The sequence below is a fragment of the Myodes glareolus genome, chromosome 10 (assembly GCF_982192425.1).
Source record: "Myodes glareolus chromosome 10, mMyoGla1.1, whole genome shotgun sequence".
Lineage (NCBI taxonomy): Eukaryota > Metazoa > Chordata > Mammalia > Rodentia > Cricetidae > Myodes > Myodes glareolus.
The window spans coordinates 58,663,763-58,685,057 of NC_142035.1; the positions used below are offsets into that span (position 1 = coordinate 58,663,763).

The 21,295-nt window shown below is 48.1% G+C and overlaps 1 protein-coding gene across 4 annotated transcripts in view; it reads left to right on the forward strand.

The window, feature by feature from the left end:
• The window catches only part of Pla2g4e (phospholipase A2 group IVE), a 92,271-nt gene that overhangs the window by 42,577 nt on the left and 28,399 nt on the right, over positions 1-21,295 (forward strand). For 3 of the 4 annotated variants that reach the window (XM_087911283.1, XM_087911282.1, XM_087911285.1), the window contains one exon: positions 15,264-15,336. In XM_087911283.1, coding sequence (XP_087767409.1) covers positions 15,264-15,336 — 73 coding nt within the window. Of the gene's footprint in view, positions 1-7,183; positions 7,807-15,263; positions 15,337-21,295 lie in introns of those variants that run through there. The other variant, XM_087911284.1, reaches the window with a different exon arrangement.

The following is a 21,295-nucleotide window of genomic DNA, read 5'->3' on the forward strand; positions in this document are numbered from 1 at the left end:
CTAACCTGATGACTTGGGGTATTTCCAATCAACAGCAAGACAAGCAATGGCCAAGCTCTGAAAAGGAAAGAGTCAAAACGGAAATAATCAAGGCCCAGGAGGAGGAAACAGAAAGATTGTAAATTTGAGGCTAGCCTGGGCTAACTGGTAAGTTTCAGGTTAATCTGAGTATTGAGACCCTGCCTCCAAAAACAAAAGGAAATAGACAAGAGCATCTACAACATGATAGACTTGATGTAAATTGGTAACTAGTGTGACTAAGGAGCTAAGAGGGGGGCAGAGGCAGAAGTCACTGTGCCTACGAAAGGAAAGGCTCCTGGAGAAGGCGACATTTAAATGGAGCTAGAACAGAGGAGCAAGGTCCAGCTTCTCAAAGAGTGGAGTACAGGACTTCATGAGAGGGATCATTGCAGACACAAAACTCCCGACATGGGAACTTGGCCCATCAGGGCAAAGAGACCTCACAGCCGGAACCTGACTGATACAGAGGCTAGAATGACTGATGTGAGCAGCCAGACCACAGAGCTCATGACTCTAGGGAGACCGCAGAGAATGCAGAAACTTGTCCGTCAGGGCAGCCACACAGGGCTGCTGTCTTTAGATCACTTCTTGCCTTTCTGTAGATTACCTAAGAGGACATGGCAAATATAGTGGTAGAGTTTTACTTAGCATTCATAAAGTCTTGGGTTCAAGCCCCAACACCTCCTCAAAGAACAGTTTCGAGAAAAGTGAAAGTAGATGCAGATGGGCTTGTTAGTCCAACATGGAGCAGAGATTGGGAGAGCGGTGACTTCCAGTAAGGCAGTTGACAACAATAATCGGAAAAGCTGGAGGAAACCAAATTTCTCCAAGAGACGGTGGTGCCTACAATGTGGCCAGTATCATCTTTGGTCCAGAGATGGGTTTCTTGGTTTATTTCCCAATCCTCACATAACTTTCCATGCCTTGTGGGAATGCTTCTATTTTATTGTGTTAGATATATAATGGATCTATGTTGCCCCTTTTAATTTCTGTAAATGTATGTGATGTGGATGCCCAGCTTCCTGCCTTCCACTCCCACCCTGACTTGCCCATTTCTGCTCAGGCTCCCATGTGCATGCTGAACTTGCTGCTCTGGCTTGTCAATGCCCACCTTCTCCTGTTTCCACTCCAAGGATGGACACACAATGTTTTCAGAGTTAAGATGACACAGATCAGGGCTCCATAAACCTTTTTACATCCATGACCCTTTAAATCTGGGAATTAAGTATATAAAATAAGCATACAAATAAAACATCTAGTGTAAAAAAATCACAAAGCAAAGTATTTAAAAATAATTCTTTGGTATTCCTATTATTGTATCAGTTGTTAATGATGGAAGAACACATCATACTAATCAGATAGTGTGTTTGTTTAATATCTTGCCTAAATGTTTAATATGGCAGGATATCAAGGATCTTCAATGTCTGTTAGTTGATTGATATTTTATTTTATAACCAGCAATACCTAGGCTATGACATGTCTCAAAATTGCATAGTACAGAACGACAGGTGTATGTTTGGCATATCTGAGAACTTGTTGGAATTTCTGTCCTCATCCCAAGCCAAAATACATTTAGATTTTTACTATTGGCAAAGTTTTGTGATCCACACAGACAGTGTCCCTGTAAGGGGCTGCAGCCCGCAGTTTAAGAAGCTTTACATCAAGTGTCCTCATGCACGTCTTCATTTTTTTAAAACTATTTTATCAAACTTATTCATTTTCTTTGGTGTGGGATTGTGTGTGTGTGTGTGTGTGTGTGTGTGTGTGTGTACGTGCACGCGCACACACACAGTCAGGAGAAGGCATCAGATCCCTGGGAACTGGAGTTATAGATGGGTTTGAAGTACCGTGGTAGTGCTGGGAACTGAACCTAGGTCCTCTGCGGGAACAAGAAGTACTCTTTTACTTATTTATAAATTATTTAATTTATTTTATTTGCATTGGTGTTTTGCCTACATGTGTGTCTGTGTGAAGGTGTCAGATCTTGGAGTTACAGACAGTTGTTAGCTGCTATGTGGATGCTGGGAATTGAACCCAGATCCTCTGGAAGAGCAGTCAATGCTCTTAAATGCTGAGCCATCTCTCCAGCCCCTATTTTTGCTTTTGTAACACTGGAGACTAGATCCAGGGTTATAGATAAGACCATGAGGTACGTCTCTCTGTGGCCTGTATGAGGCTCCCTGGGGTGTAAGTTGAACCAACATTGCTCTACCAAGGTTCACTTTGACTGACAGTCCCGGGTCAACTATGGTATCTGTTTCCTCTTCCATAGGGTACCACAATAGAACACGATGATATCTCTGTCTCCCCATTGCCACCAACACTGACCATCACTTAGCTGTCTCACGGCTTTACAATTCAATAGCTGTTGGGAAACCTCACTTTCCTTTTAATTACTATTTCTTTGTTTCCCTCCTGTGTCGAGCTTCTCCTCCAAGTATCATCCCTTTAATACAGCATTTAGGTGAGGATGCTCTGATATTTCACGCTGCCTAGGAAGTCACGTCTGCCTGTACCATCTATTAAACTGGTGATTTCTTCCCTATTGATTTTGAGACCGAATACCCATGATTTTGAGCATCTCTTTCAGTGCCTGCTCACTTTTTGGGTTTCTCCTTCTGAAGGTGACAGGTTCAAGTCTTTGATGTTTTTTTATGTTGACATCTTTTTTTAAAGATTTATTTTTATTTATTTGTGTGTGTATGATGTGTGTTCGTGTGACTTGTGTGGGTGTCCCAGAGGTCGTAAGGTGGTGACAGATCCCTACTGAAGTTGTGAACTGCCCAAGGTACTGAGGAAAGCAAGTGCTTCACTACTGAGATCCCCCGCTTCATCGTGGTCATCTTTTTCTTGTGAATTATTTCTTTGTTTATTAAATATTAATCATCTGGTGATTTGCAAATGCATTGCAAGTATATTTGGTCGGTTAGCTTTTTCTGCAACATGGAAATGTTTAATCCTTTTCTTCTTTGTTGTTTGTTTTTTGAGTTTCCTGTAGTCCAAGCTAGCCTTGAGTTTCATCTGTCTCTAAGGATAACCCTGAACTTCCGACCCTCCTGCCTCTGCCTCCCAAGTGATAAGATTATAATGTTTAGTACCATGCCTGGCTTAAATTTTATTCAGTCTGAATTAGAAATGTTTTTGCTTTATGGTTAATTGTTTCAAAATATCTGTTTAAAAATTCTTCTTTAGGGTCTAGGGGTGTATGCACTGGTCAAATGCATCCTTAATATGTATGAGGCCCAGTGTTCTATCCCCAGCACCAGAGAAAGGAAGTAAGAAAAAAAATCCTTTTCTGTTGCTAGAACACATACACTGTCTTCTATTTGTTTGATATTTGAAGTTTCATGTGTCGATCTTGTTTATGGCCCATCTTTTTATGTAGCACTAAGTGAAGTACTCTTATTTTATTTCCATGTACTCTACCATTTTTATATATCTGTTAGAAAGTTTGTGTTTTCCTTGTTGGTTTGCATCGCCAAGTCTGTGTGTATATGTGTGTGCATGTATGTATGCATGTGTGTATTTGTGTGTGGCACACATACATATCCATCTCCCAGTTCTGAGATAATAAGTATGTGCTTTTATGCTTGCCTGTTATAAAGATATATTTTTTTACTTTAAAAAAATTATGTGAGCCAGCGGTGGTGGCCCATGCAGGTGGATCTCTGAGTTCGAGGCCAGCCTGGTCTACAGGAGCCAGTTCCAGTACAGGCTCCAAAGCTACAGAAAAACCCTGTCTCGAAAAACCAAAAAAAAAAAAAAAAAAAAAAGTGAATCTGCATATGTGTGTGGGTCTGCGCAGGTGCCCAGAAAAAGGTGAGAAACCCCTAGAGCTGAATTTATAAGTGTTTGTAAGCTGCCTGATATGGGTGCTGGGAACCAAACTTGGGTTCTCTGCCAGAATAGTAAGTACATCTTCTTAACCAGAGCCGTTCCTCTAGCCCTGTAACGACATTTTATTATATGTTAAGCTCCCTTAAATTACAAAGGTTTTGTTAGACATCATGGAACATGTCTTTAATACCAGCACTTGGGAGACAGAGGCAGGGGGATCTCTGTGAGTTTGAGGCCTGCCTGGACTACATAGAGAGTTCTAAGATAGTCAAGACTAAATACAGAGACCCTGGCTCAAAAAACCAAAACCAAAGGACAAAGGTTTTTCTGCAACACTTTTATTGCATTTCCATTGATCCGATTCTTGGTTCAGCAACAAGCTGTTTGTATTAGCGTGGCTTTGTAATGTTAGTGTCAGCAGAACAAGGCTCACCTCTTCACAGTAACATTTAAAGATGTTTATTGGGAGAGGAAATGGGAGATGGGTGCCGGAGGTGACCTGCACTGACAGCTTCTTTTTTGCTGAAGTTTTTCACTTCCACCCATCAAGTCAGTTTCCCTATGCGCTTCTAGATTTTGTACCTTTTTTTTTTTTTGGAAGATCCTTCTCACCTCAATATTATAAGAATATATTTTAAATCATCTGTCGGTTTAATGGTCAGCTAGTTCTCTTCTCTGGGATTTATTTTTGTGTCATTAGGAAGCTGGGTTCTAATTTTCCACCAAACAGTGAATAAGCCCCTCCCCATGATGAATAGTCTATCCTTTCACTACGGATGCAAAATGTGTCTTTTACTGTGCGGTAAACTTCCAAATGCACAGAGAGGTTCTCCCGGGCTCGGCTTCCTTTAGGAAGGTGTTGGACCTCAGAGGCTGCCATCAAGGATGTGAGATGGCAGAAGCATTTAAAAGAAGAGAGGTTCATGATCAGTTCCCGAGCTTCAGCCTGGGGTGCAGCTAACATCATATAAGATGGGGAGGCAGGGACAGACACCTGAAGCCACATGAGGAGCAAAGGTGAGGATTGTTTGGTTGAGGTGGAGCGGGGCCAACTGTGCTACTAAGAAAAACATATAGAAATGCATTTGTTCATAGAGGGTCCCCAGGCCAAGAGACTTCTTGTGAGAGGCAACTCTTGGTCAACCCATCCATGGGAGTAAAGAATAGAAACTGGGGACTCAGCTGAGAACAGTAGCCCTAAACTGGCATGCTGGGGCCACTAAGGAGATTTGAGGCTTTCTAATCACTGGAAAGTGGGCTGGAAAGGAATGGGATCCCTTCATCTGTTTCCAGCATCACCTCTATAGAGGGAGACTATAGGAGAAGGAGCAGCTGGGGGACCTGGCCTGGAGCGGCTGCAGTGCCTCACAGGTTGGGTCTCTCTCCAGGGCTGGTGTGGAGCCTCGCTGGGTGAGAGCTGGGGTCAGACAGACTTCACTCTGTCACAGGATCGTAAGTGACAATTCTTGGAACTGCATTCCTAACACTCATCCAAGTTCACTTCCACCTTCACCAGAGACCTCAGAAGGAACAACTGACCTTTTAATTTAACTCCACCTTGACCCCTCCCCTCTATGATGGCTTCTTGTCTCCTTCCAGAACCTTCCTGGGTAGTCAGCTCGGAAGTTGGCACACAGCAGGCAACAGATGTTCTTACGCATCTGTCCACTGAGTCCATGAAGGGGGAGGTTGGTTGTAGACTTCGCCTAGGTCAGAAGTGCCAGAAAGAGCGTAGAGGAAGAAGCTGCCACCCCAGCTCCCCTTCGTCCCTATTCAACTGGTTTAATCCAACTCAAAGTAAAGGCTCTGCTCTTGAGGCACTGGTAGATGATGAGGAAATTGCCAGAATGGACGCGGTGGCTGGGGTGTGCATGGGGACGGGACATGTAAATGGGCTTCTGCAGCCAGAAAAAGACCAAATGCAAATCATGAGAAATGTCTTGGAGAGGTGGGGCGGTCCTCAGCAGATCCTACTGGAAAGGATGAAGGGGCAGAGGAAATGGAGTAGGGGAGACTCCTTTGCTTTGCAGACTGGGTTGTACTGTGGTCAGATCGCCACAGAACCTCCTGACCCACCACCTACTGACCTGCCCTCTCTTTTCTGACGTCCCAGACTATTTCCCTCTCCTAAGTGGTTCCTACATCACTTCCCAATCACTCCTCTGCTTCAACATCAAGCAACCTTTCCTTCTAAAAGTCCAACTCTGAGCATATTGTTCTCCTGCTCAGAAACAACTGACGGCTGTCGCCTAGAGAATACATCTAAATGGAAAACGCAGCCTTTGAGAGGCCGCTCTAAGGCCACGGTTTATAGAATGCTGTCCTACAACTCAGAACCAGCTTGAGGGAGCAGGGAAGGAGATGCCAGGTCCTACTTTCCAGGTTTGTCCTTCCTAGCTTCCACATCCTCCCGTGTCCCCATCTCTTCCACCCTCCTATATGAGATAATATGTGGGAGATACCACATAACTCATGTACATCATTTGCATACCTAAGCCTACCTGCCCTGTTCCTTCTGTTCCTGCCTCCTGGGGTGCCTTTCCCTCCCATCAGCGCTGTTGAAATCCTAGTCTCTAAGGCCCACTCAGAGGTCATCTCCTCCATGAAGCCTTCTCGGAACCATGTCCCTCCCTAGCTAGAATCCATCTTCCGGCCCTGTGTCCTTCCGCCAGTTAGTAGTCTACATCACAGCTGAGAATCACGGAGCTTCCCAAACATGAAGGATTTATGTTGATTCTTCTAGGGACCCCTGCCGGCCTAAGGAAATCTGAACCTTAGAACTGCTCAGGGATTAGAAGTATTTGGCTGCCCAGCTGAACTGTCTGGAACTTTTAAGCCTGGGATTTCTCTGTTTAGCATCATGTATACAGTAGGAGCTCACTAAGTGCATAAAGTTAGTTGAATTTGTGAAATCAATTAAAGGCTGTGGGCATCGCATTTGTGTTAGTGACAGTGGGTTGATGGCAAGAGAGGCTTCAAGGCCAACCAAGCTGAATAAAGGACCTGTCCTCTCTGGGGACTCAGGGAACCCTAACAACACCCCTGACCACCTTCCTTCCACGCGTTCCTGTGTTCAGGTCTCACCTGTATGTAGTCCAAAATACATCCTATCTGTGGGCCAGAAAAGCCGGTTGTTGAGCCTCCGGCAAGAACCCAGACAGGAAACTCCCAGTATGAATTCAGGCAAGCCAGAGGTGAGCCAACACAGGCAGAGATAAGAATCATCGAGGTGGGGCAGAGCATCTTCCGTGCTGTGTAGTGAAGACTTGCAGGGGTTGGTGCTCTCTCCTCTCAGGCTGCCCAGAAGGCTGGGAGAGGTCGAGGCCCTGGACCCTCTTCTCACGTGACTGGGGCAAGGGCTTTCTTTCTTTACCTTCTAATGTAAGAACCTGAATTTTGGTCCTTATATCTTGAGAAGTCTCTGCCCACAACTCCCAGGAAAAACATGCCATGGTCCTAAGGTAGAGCATCTATTCGCTCCCAGAGGAGCAGCTGTGCATCTATCTGCATGAACTGGAGAGATAGGGCTTTCCTACATCTTGGCAGAAACAGGCCAAAGTCCGGAATGTACTTTCTACCATCCTGCGCCCACAACCTGGTCATTCTGAGCAACTGGAGCTGCAGACTGCTGATCCCAGTGACCAGAGCCCTGACTGGATTCTGCATTTTCAAGATCTGAAGACCTGTGTGGTTCCTTTGGACCTGAGACCTAAACCCAGGCGGCACATCTGTCTACCCGCCGTAACCCCTCCCTGAGCCATCGCAGCCACTGCCCAGGGCCAGCCAGGAGGGCGGAGCTCTGAGTCAGAGTATAAGTTCTCAATCTTACCGTCCAGCTGGAGAGCCGCCACGATGCTTCAGAACCAGATGCCTGCTTGGGTTTCCCACTCCCTGTCAGACCCATGCCAAGCAGAAGATGGCAGGTACTTGGCCTCCTGTGCCTTGAAGGTGAGAGTATGGTGGTGGTGGAGAGGGAGGCTCTGCCAAAGGCAGATGGCCAGGGAGACATGCCCAGGAGATGAAGAGTCAGTCAGGTCCCAGAGAGGCTGGTGGGCACAGAACACCTTGTAGGGTTGGCTAGGGATTCTCTGCCTAGCATCTGGGAGAGGTGTGGTTGCCCAGTCTGGACCAGGGCTCCTGGCTAGGGATGGCACAACTGAGTATACTCACAAACTTTGCTAACCTGCATGTGGAGACTCGGGGCCATCTAGGGCCAGCCAAGCCAGCATCTGGGATAGACAATGCCTAGTACTGCCAGGGAGAATCCACATGTGGTCTGTCCTGGTAGTGACTGGTCATTAACCCTGTGGGCATCCTAAACATCTGTGATTTGTGAGTGTGTGGTATGGGGTATTTTGAAGTGTGCGAATTGGTAGTATTGTCATTTAATTGCTGTCAGTTGCCCCTCTGGGTGTGTGGTCAAGAACCCTAGATCTAGGCTAACTCTCAAAATCCCCCAGGGAAATCCTCGGGCCTGGAAATGTGCTACTGCTTGAGACCAAATCTGCCTTAGTCTTCCTGTCTGGGCAATGGGAAGATGCACTCCATCTCCCTGTTGGCTATAGACGCACTGTGGAGAGAACTATCAGTAGCAAAGTTGTGCCCTCAGCCAGCCCTTCCAAACCACTGACGGAATCAAGCGAAGCCCCAAGAAGGTTTCACCGCTCTAGAGTGGGATATGGAGACACTGGTCAGTCTCCAAAGAGCCTAGTGAGCACCTCCTGGTGGCGTTGTGATCCTCAAAAAATGTGTTCTACCACAGATAGGGTAGAGTTTCTGTTGAAGAAGGGATGAGAGTCAGTCAAAGACTCAGAGTGGGTGCTCCGGGAACCACACCACAAACAGACAGAGACACACACACAGAGGCACGCAGACATACAGACACACACACAGACACACACACACATACACACACACGCGTGTGCACACACAGAGGCACGCAGACATACAGACACACACACAGACACACACACTAGTGCATGCGCGCGCACACACAGACACACACACACAGACACACACACACAGAGGTACGCAGACATACAGACACACACACAGAGGCATGCAGACATACAAACACACACAGACACACACACAGAGGCATGCAGACATACAGACACACACACAAAGGTACGCAGACATACAGACACAGACACACACACAGAGGCACGCAGACATACAGACACACACACACACACACACACACACACACACACACACTCAGAGGCTATGCTGTTCTTGTTGAATCCTAGAAGTCCAAGTCTCTCAGTTGTATTTCTTTCTCTGACCACTCACCTAACATGAGTGATAAGCAAAACAACCGCAAGAATTCCTCTCATGTGATGCCCACTCCCCAGGCTGGGATGTTGCTCAGATCTACTGAAACTGGTACTAGAGTTTCAAATATCACCATCTCTGAGGTCGGCTGTGAAGGACGGACCATGTAGACTGGCTGATATGGCCAGGTTGGTCAGAGCTCCGAGACAATGTTTCAGGGAACTGGCGGCTACACCCAGCTGTGTGGAGATGAGGTGGCCTCACCTGTCCAGCTTGCCCTGAGATGCCCCAGGGAAAGGAGCTGCCATCTCTCTCCAGGCCCGGGCAATGGTTTAGGGAGGATAGACATTGGACCCATGGCTTCTGTAACCTAGTGTTCAGACCCTCCCTAGCCCTTGTCATCCAGTAGCCTTATGGTGGAGTTGACGGGAAGTTTGTGTAATGTAACTAAATAACTTTTGGCTGATTATCAGAAATAGCTGGTCCCTTGAGTTTGGGGAGATTCCCAGCTAGGAAGAGCTGAAGGTCTTACAGGTGCCTCTGACATTAAACTGGTCATGGCCCATTTTTTATGGGAAACTTTAGCCACTTTCCAGTTGGAAAACACACTAGCCTGGCAAGGTGGTAGGTTTGCACTGAGTTCTGGGTTCTACCTAGCTCCATCATCTCTGTCTGTGCAAGCCGGTATGATGTGTAATTTGTTCTTCTGTAAGGCAAGGATTATGTCTTCTGTGGAGGCTTCCCAGAGGGTTAAAACCCTATGCAAGGCATCTGGTTCAGGGGCAGGGGCAAGTGCTGGGCTGGCATACCAGATGGCAGCAATATATCTCCCTCCTTCTCCCCTCCCAAGACTCATATCTGTGAAATTAAGGGGATGGGCAGCATTAGACTGTGTAGCAGCCAATTCATAGATAACCCCACTCCCCGTGTGAATTGGCAATGCTTCCTGCTTGGAATAACTCTCAGGAGGAAAGTGGAATCCTGACAAGATCAAGCCAGAGGTCAAGGCCAAGGAGGAAGCCTGGGCTGTGCAAGTCTGCAGCCGGAGTATCCTGGTTCCTTTCGTCTTCCCTGGCACAGCTATGCTGATTATTTCAGAGGCTGAATGAATCTCTGTGCTCTTTGTCCCAAAGTTCCTGCCTTGACCTCCAAGCCCCTGAATGCTTCCTGCTCCTCACCCAGGACCTGCCAAGTGCCCTCCATGCTGAAGGAGCATGGCTGTCTTTACACTAGGGATGTAGCCCCAAAGCATAGCACCCAGTGATGCCTGCAGTTAAATATTTTGACCTTCGCCTTTATACCCAGGCCAGCCATGGTTGGGCTTGCCAAAGTCTCTAAGGTTTTGGCTCCTTAATCTGACCGGTTTCTGGTTCCTGTCAGCATATGAACTCAGGCACTGTACTGAATTCTATTGCATCTTTAAAAAAAAAAAGTTGTTTTTATTTTATCTGTAGGGCTGCTTTGCCTACATGTATGTCTGTGTACCACATGCATGCAGTGCTCTAGAAGGCCATAAAAGGATATCGGATCCCTTGGCACTAGAGCTGCAGACAGCTGTGAGCTGCCATGCAGGTTCTGGGATCCACCTTGGGTCCTCTGAAGGACAGCCAGTGCTCTTAACCACTGAATCTCCTCTCCAGTCCCTCTGTTGTGTCTTTTTTATTGTAGATCGGCTTCCTCTGGGGCTGTGAATGTTTTAGGAGGAGCAAAAAACTGTACTTCTTTACCAAACAAAGGGGTGTGGGTGGGTGCGTGTGTGTGCGTGCGTGCATGCGTGCGCGCGTGCGTGCGTGCGTGTGTGTGTGTGTGTGTGTGTGTGTGTGTGTGTGTGTGTGTATTGCCCACCACTGGGGCGACTTCCAGCTCTGCGAACACACCTAGGCCCAGACCTGAGTCTGGTAGACCCCCTTCCTTCCTCCAGTGTTCCATTTCTGTGCTGCTGAGATGTAAGAGCTCCCTTTGGGGAACTTTGGAGATGGGCCTCTTCTAAAATTCTTTGAGCCAGAAGGAATTTCTAGGTGAAATCTGATTCAAGGTAGACCTCAAGAGGCCCTCGTTGTCTGTCCATAAATAAGATCTTCAAGGACCTGATAGTTGTGATGTGTTCTGGGGGCTCACAAGGAGAGTGATCACGGGGCTTGTCTATAGAAACACAGCCAATAAGGACACAGCCAGTAGAAGGACTGCCCAGGTTGGGGGTTAGCTGAGAGCTCCGTGAGAATTCAAGGTGGAAAACAGGAATCGGCCAGGAAAATTAGTCTTGAGGGAAGATCAGGACAATGGAGTTGAGAGCAAGAACCACCTCTTCATTTTTGGTGAGGGATATTCTCAAGTGAGAGTTGACAGTGGACGTGAACCTGGGTCTGAGAATTAGAGATGAGTTCAACTCTGACCCAAGCTAGGAGCTGTAGGTCAGGGGACTTAGTCCCAGGTCCCCGTCTGTGACAAAGTGAGTACTAACTGCCTCGTCCGTTGGCTAGCTGCGGTACAGGACGCTGTGGGGTGCCACTGCTGTAGACTGAGGGGTGCCACTGTTAGCGACCCCCATTGTGGTGTAGCCAGCTTCGTAAGCCAGGGAAGCACTTCAGGACACATCGGCACGAAGCTGAGCTGGGTCAGATGAGAGATGGAGAGAGAGAAAGAAGGAGAGAGAGAGAGAAACTTGAGATGCTTTAAGTGTAAGAATTGAAAGAAAAACGTGCCTTAATGGTTGGGTGACGCATGGCTATAATCACTTAGGAGGTGGAGGGAGCAGGAATCCCAGTTCAAAGCTAGCCTGAGCTGCGTAGGAAGTTCAAGGCCAACCTGGGTTACATGTGATCATGTCTCAAAACACCAGCTAATAGTCTCTAGTGATTATGTACACACATAATGTAGAAACGACTTGTGGCTTTTAAATTGATAGGGCTTAAAGGATGCACTTTACAATCAGGTTCAAATTTGTAAAAACTTTAGGTAAAAGAAAAATAATGGGCTGGTTTGCTTTTTTTCTTTGTTTTAAACAACGTCCTGTTATCAATGAAACTGTGAGACTTTTGAGGTTCGGTGTTAAGGGCAAGAGGAGTTATAAGTGATGTTTAATAACTGATGTCACTGAATCCAAAAAATTGTTTGTATCCATTTCAGTTTTAAGCACGCCTGGTCCATGGTAGATTTTTTTTTTGGCTTGATTGTTTTGGGATTTTTGTTGTTGTTTTTCGCACTCTCGTTTGAGATGTCTCTGGGGGAAACTAACTCCATGTAGGCAAATCTCTGCTGATTTTGTCAGTTGTAGTTAAACATAAATCCGGAGATTCCAGAGCAAGGGGCCTCTTTTCTTTACCCGTGCCCCTTGAATTTTCCTTATCTCTCTATACTGCACAAGGTTATAGTAAAAATTAGGCAAATAAATCCATAAAGAGCTGGACAAGGAGGTACATATCTGTAATCCCAGCATTAGGAAGGTAGAGGACTCCAGGGCGGTGGTAGCGCATGCCTTTAATCGCAGCACTCGGGAAGCAAAGGCAGGGGGATCTCTGTGAGTCTGAGGCCAACCTGGTCTACTGAGCAAGTTTCAGGACAGGCTCCAAAGCTATAGAGAAACCCTGTCTTGAAAAAAAAAATGAAGAAGAAGACGGTGGAGGCAAGAATTCAAGGTCAGCCTGGACTATCTTGCCTCAAAGAAGCTGTCATCATCATCATCATCATCATCATCATCACCGTCCACCACCTCACACAGTGGCAGCCCCATGGTTACTGATGTTGCTAGTATTGTACGAGTGACAGAGGAGGAAGTAACAACCACCCTCACTGACAGACACTGGGGGTAGAAGACAGAAGAGAACAGCTCCCGCCTGGACTCTGGGTGCCCTCTCAGGTAATAAAGAGTAGGGTAAAGCGTACCAGGACCATATACTCCTTCCGAAAAGTGATGCTTGCCTCCTTGCTTAGTCAATCCATAACCTACTCTGCCTAGCATAGGATGAGAAGTGAAGAGCTTGCTGCCTAGAAAAGTCCCGCCATAGACCACAGGCCACAGGCCATGTGCCATAGACCACAGACCACAGACCACAAACAGTTAGTATGGTTTTAGTCTTTGGCTCAGCTACAGGACTCACAGCAGAATGCTGTTTGAGCAAGTTATTGGCCCCAAAGACTTCCGAGTTATACTCACAGAAGGGATCCTTGAACCCACAAGCACCTGTGAGCTTGACTCTTGTTCTGTTAGAGAGAGGGAAGAGATCTTGGAATTACATGTCCTTATCAGATAATGAGGAACTCAGATTTCTCAGAATTGTTGTTCTCTTATTAGTTAGATGGAAGTCCCAGAGGAGTCTGGGAGGAAGAGGGAAAGTGATAACACAAATTGCCCTAAGTGATGTCAGTATGAGGACTTCCACCCCAAATCCCGTTCTTGTCTAACTTGGCTTTTCCACAAACCATAATATTCTTTAAAGAGAGAAGAGTAGGCCTATCTGAAAAAGTCACAGAGTGTTCTAGCAGCATTGGGAGATGTGCTCAGTGAAGGGGACAGACTTCCATACCCGAACAAGACGAGCTGGGGGTCTGTAGGACAAATCCAAAGCCTGGAGTGGACACTCGCAAAGACTGGACTACACTTGGGTGACATTCTCAGTAAAGAGTTTCAAGTCTGAGGTTTAAGCAGAAAGGGCATAGATCCAAAAAAAAAAATCCAAGATACATGAAGAGAACAGGCTCACACTGTGTTGGCTCAGTGGAGTCTGGAGGAGCATAGTTCCTTACCTCAACAGACTAGGATCCTGGAGGTCCAGAAGAGTCTTCCGGAGTCTGAAAATGCAGTGATCTGTGTGGGGATTTCTGCGGTCAAGAACATTCCCATTGTGGGCAGCAAGAGTCCATGGCCAGTTCACCCTACTGTCCTCACCATTAACCCTGCCCATTCTCTACCTTGGATCCTCTCCCAGTGGCTCACAATGGCTATTCCAAAACCCTGAGTAAAAGTCCTAGACAGAGAGAAGGTTGTGTGTCTGGGCAGAGAGGCAACTGGAAGGCATTCTATAAATGGCATGGTGGCAGGGGACTTGTGTTGGTGAGTACATACATATGTCCTTGAAGATCAGTCATACACAGGCATGATCTGAAAACCTGGGGCAGGGAAGCTTGAATAGAAAGAGGAAGAGAGCAGTGGTCCTTTCCTGAGCAAGTACATGTGATGCAGGGGCACTGGAGAGTGGGGAAAGAAACATGGTTTGGGGATGTCTGGGAGGCAGAAAGGATGGAAAGAGGACAAAAGCGGACCCGGAACTAATAAGAAACTCACAGAGGACAAAGACAGCTGCTGAGGGAAGCCGGATGCTGACTTCAGATGGGTGGGATCTGAGACGAAGGCAGGGCTCTCAGCAAGTAACCGGAACAAGAACGAGACAGCTTTAGATGAGCATCGGATGAGCAGCTCAGGGCGGGCCCCCGGTTCCAGCTCCTAGGCTAATGCACCGAGGGAGAGGCAGAAATCTGAGGGCTCCAGTCCCTGGGGTTAGCAATACCGACAGAGGCATCTAACAGCCATCAGTCATCGCGGTGAAGATTATCCACGCTTTTGTCGTTGTGAAAGACAAGCACCGCACATGGGCCAAAACCTCACAGTCATCTATAGCAAGGCACGGTGAGATGAAGGGCAGATGCCTTACTGGGGGAGAAGGTACAGTGGCCAGGAATACAAGGAAGGGTTACTCTGAGGAAGGGGCCTGCCGGGCAAGGGAGATGCAAACACCCAGGGTTGCAACGAAGACCTGTGGTGGTAAGCTCCTGGCATGAGATGCCCAGGTTTCATAGATGTCTACGATCCCAGTCATAAAGGGCCTGTCGTCTTCTGAGCAAGCCGCCATGTTGGGTGGGCAAGGGGAAATTTTGTATCTGTGTGGCTGGAATAAGAAATTATTCATTGGGCTATATAGACATATATCAGCAGAGAGGTAAAAAGATGAAAAAGCAGTATGTCGCCTCTCTAGAGACTTCCATGTAGGACAGGAACAAGCCAAAATAAACCATGACGGAACAGCATGGAGGTTGCTGCGAGGTGGGCAGGGAGACAAGTGTGGAGAGGCCTCCCTGGCAGCACCGGTTTCGAAGTGGTCCTTGAGGGGTGACTTCACTTTCCTTTTAACCAACAGGAGGGACCATCTCCATGCCATCTGCTGACGGTGAGGGTCATCGGCATGAAAAACGTCCGGCAGGCTGATATATGTAAGTGTCCTCCCCGCTCCTCCCTCCTGTTTGCGGGGTTGGGATAGAGAAAGGACCTGACAGCCGCCAGTCAGGCATGTCTCTGTGTATAGACTTCCTGAGCCATGGCTGTGTATCACCAGTGAGTTAGAAGCTGCCGTGGAAGAGCAGTGGAGGCCCTTTAGCACCATGGAGCTGCCCACCAGCTCCTCTCAGAAATGCTTCTCGGGATACAGATCCCGAACCAGGCTCTTGAGCCACCGTGGAGTCTGTAGCACCCAGAACTGCAGCCCAGCCTCCTCCGTGTGGTTGGATATTCGAGCCACTAGGCAGGAACTCCTTGTAGGCTAGCTTCCCCTTCATCCAACTCCTGCTGCATTCCCAGGGCACAGAACTCAGGGGGCCTCTGCTTTGGGATTGGGCCAGAAATGCCCTACATGTGTGCTATAGTGCGTTATCTAAGGGATCAGTTCTCTCCTCGTGTGGACCTCTGCCTGTTTAAAGTAGGAAGGAAGCTTTGCCTCTCTAGGAAGGGAAGGCTTTATGTCCAGGGTGCACAGCTGTGGGGATAGGGAAAGCCAAAAGGGACACACTGAAGTCCTAGGATCCAAGCGCCCAGGTTATAAACATCGGAGGGGAGGGGACTGGAAGCCTGGTCTGAGGAGGAGCAACCTGAGAGATGGGGCTCTATCTTTGGAGCACCTGTTGTGGTCACAGGAGGCCCACTTTGTAGGTGGGAAGTTCGTGATTGCCTGAGGTAGAATGAGTGTTTGATTCTAGGCCTGGAGGTCTGGTGAGGAGAGGGGACCCTCTGGGGCAGTGGATCTCAACTTTCCCAATGCTTTGACCCTTTAATCCAGTTGCTCAGGTGATGGTGACTCCCAACCATAAAATTATTTCCTTACTGTTTCATAACTGTAATTTTGCTACTGTTATGACTCACAATACAAATATCTAATATGCAGGATATATGATATGATATGACATATGATATGATATATGATAGGACCCACAGATTGAGAACCGCTGCTCTCTAGGGGAAAGAAGCTGTGGTCAGATTACAGACAGTCAGAAGCTAGATAGACAAGGAATCTGTTGCATGACTTCCTGATGCTCGCATGCCAATCATGGAGGGACAGCAGGTGTGGAGAGCAGAGGAGGGACAGCCCTGTCGTCCCAGAGACTGCAAAGGGACAGACATGATTCAGACTGAGCCTACAGAGGGCGAGGCCTTCAGGGCCCGTGCCAGTAGGAACGGTTCCAGCAAACATTAAGTTGGACTTGTGTCAGCCAAGAGACCCACTACAGAGCAAGGGATCCCCTGGACTCTTTGGGGCTTTCTCAGTACACTGGGGTGTGACCTGAAGAGCCAGGAAATGTCCCTAGGCCCAGACTATGCCACCTTTCCTGCCCATCCCAGAATGGGTCTCTCGCTCTCTTCCTTCTTGGCAGAGGTCACCCCTCCCCTCAGCCCTAGCTCCCACACACACACCCTCCTCCAGCTTCTCCAGAGGTGTGTCTGTTTCAGCCCCGTCACCAGTCACCCAGGACGTTCATCTTCAGTCTTCGTGCCTGCGCCTGTATGCAAGGCCTTCCATTGTCCGGGGCCCTTTCTTTTGTCGTGTCCCCACCACGCCTATCCCCAGGAGGCTGGCAAGTGGTGTGGCAGGCTATGATCTGGCTTTACCAGTCTCCTTTCCCCCTTCACCGCATGCCCCTTGGCACACAAGCAGACTTTAGGGTTCTCTTCAGGAACCCCTTGTTTATGTTTTTCTTGCTTCCCCTAAGGGACAAAGGGCAGCTATGGTGTCTGATGGTGCTGGCAAAGTCACGTTGGGTCTGGACTCTACAGTTGTCACCGGCTAGACTATGTTGCTACTGTCTATGGATCTGGTGGGGAATTATCCTGATCACTCTTGCTCAAAATTGCCCCTTCTAGCTTAAATCCAATATTAATGGTTCTTTGGTTTAGGCATCTAACCCATGTCTGATTTCTGGAGACGTCAAAAGCCTAATAGAAGGAAGTACTCAGAGGTTCAGGGGTGACAACCCACTTGCCAAGAGCTAAAGAGTACCTGTCCCAGGCCAGAAGGCAGGCACCCCCAGAAGCCCTCAGCCACCAGGAGTCTCCTTCTGTGATGGAACCCCAACCAGTACTCCTAGGGGCATCAGGCAGGTACCTCAAGAAATATTGGGGTATCCACTGGTAACCACACAGGAATGTTCTGCACATCTGTGAAGACAATTAAGTCATCTCTGCCACCTACAATTCAAGGAAGGGAACATGTCATTCACATGAGCACATCCTCTGTCACTTCCTGGGGAGCAGGGGCTAGAACCTGCTTTTGTCTAGGAAATCCCAGGTCTTGAAATTCCCAGGTTAGTCACTACTTCCTTGTGGCTGACATGACAGTATTCTTACAGTTGGCTAATGTGGTTGCCTCAGACCGTCACCTGGGCCCGCAGGGCCTCCACGGTCATTCCTTGGCCTCCTCCCTTTGAGCTACGCTCTCTGCATTCTCAGCCCTTCAAGTATGGGGTAGAGGAATCTTTCAGCAAAAAGAATCGGGAAACTGATGAATGCTTGAGGATGGGCGCCTGATCGCCTGATGGGCCTTGTCACTTCCAGGAATGTTTTGTTGTTGCTGCTACTGTTTGCTTGTTTATTCGTTAGACAAGTCTCACTACGGAACTGAGACGGGACTTGAACCCTTGTTCCTCCTGCATCTGCCCTCCCAGTGCTGGGATTCCAGGCATGCAGCTTGTCCTTATTTTGGTTTTTGCTGCTGTGACAAAATCTTGGCCAAAAGCAACTTGGGTGGGGGGGGAAAGGGCTTATGTCATCTTACAGATTTTAGGACTTCATTAGAGAAGCCAGGACAGGAACTCGAGGCAGGAGCCTGGCAGCAGGAACCGAAGCAGAGACACAGAGGGACACTGCTCACTGCATTGCTCACCGTGGCTTGTTCAGCCTGCTTTCTTGGAAAACCCAGGACCACCTGTCCAGGGGTGGCACCACTCACAGTGGACTGGGCCCTCCCATGCCAGTCTTTAATCAAGAAAACACCCCCACAGACTTGCCTACAGTCTGATGAAGGCAACTCCTCAATTGAGATTCCCTCTTCCCAGATATATCTCGGTTTGTGTCAAATTAGCTAAAACTAAACAACATTCACTACCATTCCTGGAAAGAATATTTTTTTTAATCTTAACTTGAGGTGTAAGACAAAACACTGAGATGTTATTTAATGGATTCAGTGGGAGATTTCTAGGTATGGATTGATACAAGTGGAGCAGTTTTAGAGAGACAGAGGCCTTTAAGAATCCTTTAAGTCAGGCATGCTGAGCGACCTGGCAGAGCCAACAGGCTTGGCAGAATCCCTCTGCACAGAAAGCAGACTTGAGTAGAACGTTCCAGGCCCAGAGGGAAGTGCTTGGGACCAGGAAAAGCAAAGGGAGGAGTTCCAGAGGGCTGGGCAGGTCTCTGGGGAGCCGCCCCCCGTAAGCAGAGCAATCACACACACTGACTTGCCCACCTGCATCTGCTCAGGATTTCTTGCTGCGGATGCAGCCCTCCAACAGGAAGTTGTTATTCATTCATTTAAAAGTTGCCTAGTGAGCGCCTACTCTGCCCAAAGGTTGCAGGCCCTGGCCTTCTCAATGATCACAGTGGTGAAGACAATGACTGGACCTGCTCTGCCAGTACAGCATAGCAACAGCCCTCTCAGGAGTGGCACATTGGACCAGAACTGGACGCTCAGGGGAGGGGTACAAAGAAGATTCTAAAACCTTCTAAAACCTAAAGAGCTAGTGAAGAGAAGGGTGGGTTAAAGTAGAAAAGAAGTAGCTGGGTGGCGGCAGCATAGGCCTTTAATCCCAGCACTCTAGAGGCAGAGGCAGAGGCAGAATCAGACAGCCTCTGTGAGTTCGAGGCCAGCCTGGTCTACAGAGCAAGTTCTAGGATAGCCAGGGCTACACAGGGAAACCCTGTCTCAAAAAACCAAAACCAAAAAAGGGGGGGGAAAAAGGAAAGGAAAAGAAAAGGAAAAAGTAGAAAAGAAGGATGTTGAAGCTAAAGAGATGCCTCAACTGTCAAGAATATTCCATATGTTTATTCCATACGTTTATGGTGGACCCACATTCCCTTCCCAGCTTGTACATGGATGTTCACAACCTCCTGTAACTCCATATTCCATGCCTTCTTTTGGTTTCTACAGGTTACTGTATGTACATTGTGCATGTCTCATGCAGACAAGCACACCTACACATGAATAAAAGGAAGGAAGGAGGGAGGGAAAGAAGGAGGAAAGAAAAAGAAAGAGAGGGAGAGAGAAGAGAGAAGGAAGGAAAGAAAAAAGAAGGAAAGAAGGAAGGAAGGGAGGAAAAGAGGAAGGGAGGGGAGGAGGGAGGGAGTAAAGGAGGGAGGGAGGGAAGGAGGAAGGGAGGAAAGGAAGAAGGGAGGAAGATGAAAAGGAGGAAGGGAAGGAGGGAGGGAAAGAGGAAGGGAGAAAGGAAGGGAGGAAGGAAGGGAGGAAGGAAGAAGTTCCTGGCAAGAGGAGCGACAGGTGCAAGGCCTGAAGCGAGACAGCACTGCCCTTTTGGAGAGCTAAGATGACTAAGCTTGTCCTGCAGTCAGAGTGCGTGTGGCTGGTTGTCTGCACACATGTGTAGGTGTGTGTGTGTAGGCATAAACACATGCAGGGCAGGGGTGAGGAGTCAGGAAGGGTGGAGAGATGAGGCTGAAGCTGAGAAAATAGGAAGGAGAGCCATAATGGGTAAGGATGGACTCCTTCCTGAAGCCAGATGGGAGCCATTATGCACAGTGACAAAACCGTGTCTCCAGAGCCCCTCCCTTAGGAGAGAAGGCTGACAACATAAGAGACAGGGAGCCCAGTGGGAAAGCTCCAGAGATGAGAGTGACCTGCACAGGTAGTGTCAGTACAGACGAGCACTCAGGGTTAGAACCAGGGAGGATGCCCAGTTGCTGGCCTAGGTACCTGAGTCAGTGGCAGAGAACAGGGTGGGCCTGGAGGAGATGGGCCCCGATGGTGAGGTCATCATTTTCTTCTCATTCTGTCAAAGTTTCGCCTTTCTGTGTGGATTAAGCCACGGTTGGGACAGGGGAGGATGGCGTCCTCTCACCTTTACTCAGCGGGAGGAGGGCTGGGAGTGTCTGCTCACCAAATGGTGAGCCATCAAAGACTAACTGCCATCAGAAGCCAGAACGCATGATGCAGAATGGGGCTACAGACACGGCAGAACTTATGGTGCAACATGAGCTTGGGTCACTGGGGGGCAGCTCTGCTTCCGCTCACACAGCAATTCCTAGTAAAAGTTATGAACTAGTTGGAGTTCCATCCTCCCAGCCTCAGTACCTACAGGACTTCTGACAGTGGGAACTATCAACTTTCATTAAACTCTACAGAGGTGCACCCTAGGACTTAACCAAGCAGGTCACCAAGGTGGTACATCCTTCTCCTCTCTCCTCCCAAGCATAATGGCATGAGGAATCACTTAGGCTATTCTTAGCCCTATCTGTTCCACTACTCCCACCAGAAAGGTTAGACCAGTTTCCATTTTGGAAAGTCTTACTGAAGTCAAAGCAGTTCCCCTTCTCCAGGGCACATGGAGCAATGTACTAGGTTTGTTCATTTAAAGTGGAAGAAGGCACTTGGCCACAAACATGAGAGTGTCCTGGATTGTACACCCCAGGCGAGGAGACCAGTACCCTATGGAGAACCCACTAAGGGCAGCTTCATTAAATCGTACGGAGACACGGCCCCTGCGCATTGTTTCATCTGAACCCGTTCCCATAGCCCTTCTCGGCTGTCCAGTGGAAAACTATACTTCTCCCTGCTGCTTCTCAGCTAAACCCTACTTTGGTTCCCTTGGTGCTAAGACCACGGGTAAAGTGGATCTTTGGAGCAGGGCTTTTTGGTATTTTCATGATATCTGGAGCACTATGTAGCTTATCTTGTTC